This window comes from Pteropus vampyrus, unplaced genomic scaffold (genome assembly GCF_000151845.1).
Source record: "Pteropus vampyrus isolate Shadow unplaced genomic scaffold, Pvam_2.0 Scaffold124, whole genome shotgun sequence".
Taxonomy (NCBI): domain Eukaryota; kingdom Metazoa; phylum Chordata; class Mammalia; order Chiroptera; family Pteropodidae; genus Pteropus; species Pteropus vampyrus.
This window is the reverse complement of record NW_011888905.1, coordinates 2,514,018-2,518,711: the sequence shown is the minus strand read 5'-3', so window position 1 is coordinate 2,518,711 and position 4,694 is coordinate 2,514,018. Positions and strand designations below refer to the sequence as shown.

Sequence of the window (4,694 nt, the reverse complement as noted above, 5' to 3'; positions counted from 1 at the left end):
GAGGTGATCTGCGAACCCCCCAACAACAAGCTGGACAAGTTCAGCGGCACCCTGTACTGGAAGGAGAACAAGTTCCCCCTGAGCAACCAGAACATGCTGCTGCGGGGCTGCGTGCTGCGCAATGCGGAGTGGTGCTTCGGCCTGGTCATCTTCGCGGGTGAGCCTCCTGGGGCCGAGGGAGGGAAGGGTGCGGGAGCGGTGGGTGCAGCGTGCGAGGTAACCGCCCCCCAGGCCCCGGGGCAGAAGCCCGGAGGCAGCCGGGGTTGCTAGGTGGCTTTCCCAGCCCTTCCCCGCCTCTTCTAGGGCCTGACACTAAGCTCATGCAGAACAGCGGAAGGACGAAGTTCAAGAGAACCAGCATCGATCGCCTGATGAACACACTGGTGCTCTGGGTAAGGCCCCTCCCCCGGGTCTCCCTGTGCGCCCCTCTCTCCTCCCCCGGGCAGGAGCCAGGCTTCGGGTTTTGGCTGTAGAGTCACTGGCGGGTCAGCTTCTCAAAGGCAGTGTTTATTTCAAGCCCCTTTTAGCCTTGGAAGATATTATTTTTAAAAACCTTAGGAACGTGCGTGAATCAACAAATTAAAGGGAGCTGAAACAAGTCTCTCCTTCTCTGGATTCCAGTGATGACGGTGCCGAGAGCAGCATGTGACCTTCTGTTTGCTCTCGCTGGGGACAAGGAGGCCTTCATGGGGATGGAGAGGGAACGAAAAGGGAAATTTCCATCTGGAGGATGGAGAATGGGGCTTTTCCCCTGACTTCCAAGGGGGAAGAGTCCCAGAGGAAAAGTTTCTGTTGGTTTTTGGTGATTCCTGAATCCTTCTCTTGTTGGGCTAGAAATCTGAGCGCCTCGTTGGCTTCTCCTCCCTTTCTCGCGCCCCCACTGCCTGCCGCCTGTCCGCCCCCCACGCCAGCCCTGAGACGGTGTCTGCTGGCCCTAAAGCGTTTGCAGAAACCCAGCCTCGGGCCCGGCGGTGCCTCACAGAGGCGGCATCGCCCCCTGGTGGTCCTTGGGCGCCAGGGCGGCTCCTGTTCTGCTCTGGGGCTGGCAGGAGCAGGGGCTGCCCTGCTGAGAGGTGTCTGCAGCGGGACCCTGGCCTGGATGTTTTCCTTTCAACCTCCGAGACTTTCTTAGGATCCCTCTGCAAGGACTCCGAGCTTTATGAGACTTTTGGCTATCGAGAAATCTACGTATGATTTGTTTCTCTGGTTGAAAACAAGTGAGGGGCAGCTTTTATGAGATAATGGACTTGATGGAAACCCAGCGGCCATCGGCCTGCGGGGGCTTAGCGCTGCAGATGGGCGGTTCCAGAAGGCTGCTTGGGCGTGTGGGAAGGGGCTTGGCCCTCACCTGCCATCCTCGAGGCCTCGGAGGGCTCCAGGCTGTGGGGTCGGGGGTGGGGAGTCGCACGACCATTTCAGCTTCCCCATCACACAGATGGGAACAGTGTTTGGAGAGAAGGCCACGTGACGGTGGCAGACAAGCCTGTCACCGGTCTGGGAAGCTCGCTCTAGAGCGTGCCACCGGTTTGAAGGCGCCCGAGCTCTCGAGGGCTCAGGCACGAGCAGCGGCCTTCAGCGACGCCCCGGGTTCCCTGAGTGGCAGCCTCACCCCCGCTTCTCCTCCCTCCCCAGATCTTTGGGTTCCTGGTCTGCATGGGGGTGATCCTGGCCATTGGCAACGCCATCTGGGAGCACGAGGTCGGGACGCGCTTCCAGGTTTACCTGCCCTGGGACGAGGCAGTGGACAGTGCCTTTTTCTCCGGCTTCCTCTCCTTCTGGTCCTACATCATCATCCTCAATACCGTCGTACCCATATCGCTCTACGTCAGGTGCGTGCCATCTCCGCCCGGGTCCCCGCAGAGCTCGGGTGGCCCCCTGGCGAGCTCCCCTCGTCCGTGGAGGTGAAACCCCCGAGAAGCAGCAGCACAGCGCCCCCTCCTCCCTGTGCTGTGAACTTTCAACTCGGTCTGCAGAGCTAACTCCGCCAGGCTCCTGGCCCCTTGGAGTCGGAGGGGGCCGTGTTGATTTTTCTGGCACGTGTTTACGGCATGCCGGCTCTGCGCAAAGGAGCTTGTTAGGTGCGTGGCCTGTGGGAAGACGTGTTAGGGGCGGATCTCCCCTCTGGGAGCCTCAGCCTAGCAGAGGAGGAAACGTTAACAAACAGCACGGGACGTGGGCTATAGAAGTCGCCCCACCCACATGCAGCCTCGTGTGCACAGCGAGGGGACAGAGATGCAGGGCGTGGCCTCTGCCTTCAAAAGCAGCAGGCGGGGGTGTGGGGGGGATACAAAGACACTGAGGTGCCATGCGGAAGACCCCATGCGGGAGGCCCGTCGCTCCCCATGTGGTTAATCAGGGAGGACGTCTCTGAAGAGGTGGCTTTTGCCCTGGGCTTGAAAGTAAGGCTCGGGCAGAGGGCCAGAAACAGGGCTTGGAGATGGGAACCTGGGAATGGTGGGGGAGCAATTTGGCTGCGGGCGGAGAGCTGGCCGTGCGTGTTTGTTCCTGATTGTAGAGGGCCTTGAGTCTTCGCCTCTGGCCTTTGTACTTTAAAGGATTCTTTGTTAAAAAAAAATGTAAAGAGTACTTTAGGAAGTGCTGGCAGGCAGGGCTGTGTGGGAATAGGACTGGGGAGATAGGGTGGTGGTGGCAGAGAGGTGTTAGCGGCTGACTGGCGGTCGTGACCGTGATCGTGACCGCGATCGTGACCGTGATCGTGACCGGTGATCGTGACCGTGATCGTGACCGTGATCGTGACCGGCGGTCGTGACCGGTGATCGTGACCGGCGGTCGTGACTGGCGATCGTGACCGTGATCGTGACCGCGATCGTGACCGTGATCGTGACCGTGATCGTGACCGGGCGATCGTGGCCGTGATCGTGACCGTGATCATGACCGGCGATTGTGACCGGCAGTCGTGACTGGCGATCGTGACCGTGATCGTGACCGTGATCGTGACCGGCGGTCGTGACCGGGAAGCGGGACTGTGGAGGTGAAGAACGGCCAGAAGGAGAGGTTTTGTTTAGTACTTAGAGCCAGCACTGGAGATAAGGGACCTGCAGCCTTTTTAAGGAACTGCTTCCTGGACACCTCGGAACTTCCTGTGTGCCTCTGTTTGTCCATTCGGGTTCCCCAGACAGTCCTTGGGTCTCCCCACGGGCCCCGAGTCCTAGTGCTGATGGCGGTGATGGAAGGTAGAGTTTCTGTGCTGAGTGTGTTCAGCTGGTGCTTTCCTAGGGCGTCTCAGAGGTCCCGGGTCTCGTCCTGCGGTCTCGTGAGTCACGTGACCTCAGGCACAGTTGCTCGAGGTCTCGGTTTTCTCCTGGAAAAGGGGAATGGCAATACGTGGCCCACATTCTTCATGGCAGTATCTTGATAGAAGATACACGATTGAAAAATAGTTTAAAAATTAAGTTCCAAGTACCGGGTGGCTGTATGTCCATCACTGTTGTTGTAACTGATGCTTTGCTACCATTTAAATGCTCTGTCGCTTACAACCTAATTTTCCCCCCATCTTTGGGCTTTGCTGAATGTGTTCTGTGTCTAAGCCTAAGAAAGTCTCGGTAGCTGCCCAGGAGAGTTTTCCTTCGAGTCTCGTCGGGTTAACGTGTGTTGGGGGAGGCGGGAGGGGGCTTGGTCAGCCGTGTTTGGGGAAAGGCGATGGACGTGTTTCCAGCCAGCTTGTTTTTCGCCTGGTCGCTGGCTTCTGACGGCAGCTCCGGCCGGGTCAGAGCGGGTGCCGGTGTGGCCCCATCACTCGGCTGCGCTGCACCCAAACGCAGGGCCCTTTCTGAAGCTCTGACTGTCCGTCTCCCGAGGTAACGCCTGGCGAAGCTGGGGGCCTGAGTTCGCCGGGGGGTGTCGAGGGCGGCACGCCGCTGTGCGGCGGCCTCCCGTCCCAGGCGCCTGCGGCCCAGCTCCCTTCAGAGGCGGCGTCGCACTTGCCTGGTTCTTTCTGGAAGCCCCTGAGCCCAGAGCGTGTGGGCGAGCTCGGGCAGCGAGGACGGGGCTGCGGGCCTCCCGGCGTGCTCGCCCGCCGTGGCCCCTGGCCGGGTGACGCCCGCCTCGCCGTGGCACGCGCAGCACCCTCACGCTCTCTCTCTCTCTCCCTCCCCTCTCGCACGTTCTCGTTTTCTCTGCACGGTTTCTCTTATTAGTCCCAAGGTAAGAACTGGCCGAGCGCCCTGTCCGCAGCCCCTCGTCCCGCTGTCCTGTGCCGTCTGCCCCACCCCCGCCCGGCCCCCTGCACCTTTTTTGTCTGGACAGCATTAGAGGGTCGGGGTCGGGGGCGTGGACTCCTGTGCCGCCCCCCGTGGCCGGCCGCCGGCAGGCTCTCCTCGCCCTGTCCGCCCAGGCCTCTGGTGTCCACTCCGTTCCCGCCCCCGCCCCGGCCGAGGGCCCGCAGCGAAGGCCCGTGTGGGGGGGTGCGCGCCCCGCCCCGCCTCACGCCCTGTCCCCCGTGCAGCGTGGAGGTCATCCGCCTGGGCCACAGCTACTTCATCAACTGGGACAAGAAGATGTTCTGTGCGAGGCGCCGCACGCCGGCCGAGGCCCGCACCACCACGCTGAGCGAGGAGCTGGGCCAGGTGGAGTACGTCTTCTCCGACAAGACGGGCACGCTCACGCAGAACATCATGGTCTTCAGCAAGTGCTCCATCCACGGCCGCAGCTACGGTAGGCGGCCCCGGCCCCCC

At 61.3% G+C, this 4,694-nt stretch overlaps 1 protein-coding gene across 1 annotated transcript in view; it reads left to right on the top strand.

Moving 5' to 3' along the window:
* ATP8B2 (ATPase phospholipid transporting 8B2) overlaps positions 1-4,694 on the top strand; it is a 12,503-nt gene that overhangs the window by 4,808 nt on the left and 3,001 nt on the right. The window contains exons 8-11 of the mRNA XM_023534311.1: positions 1-157; positions 304-392; positions 1,633-1,829; positions 4,466-4,694. Of these exons, the coding sequence (XP_023390079.1) occupies positions 1-157; positions 304-392; positions 1,633-1,829; positions 4,466-4,694 (672 nt within the window). The remainder of the gene's footprint in view (positions 158-303; positions 393-1,632; positions 1,830-4,465) is intronic.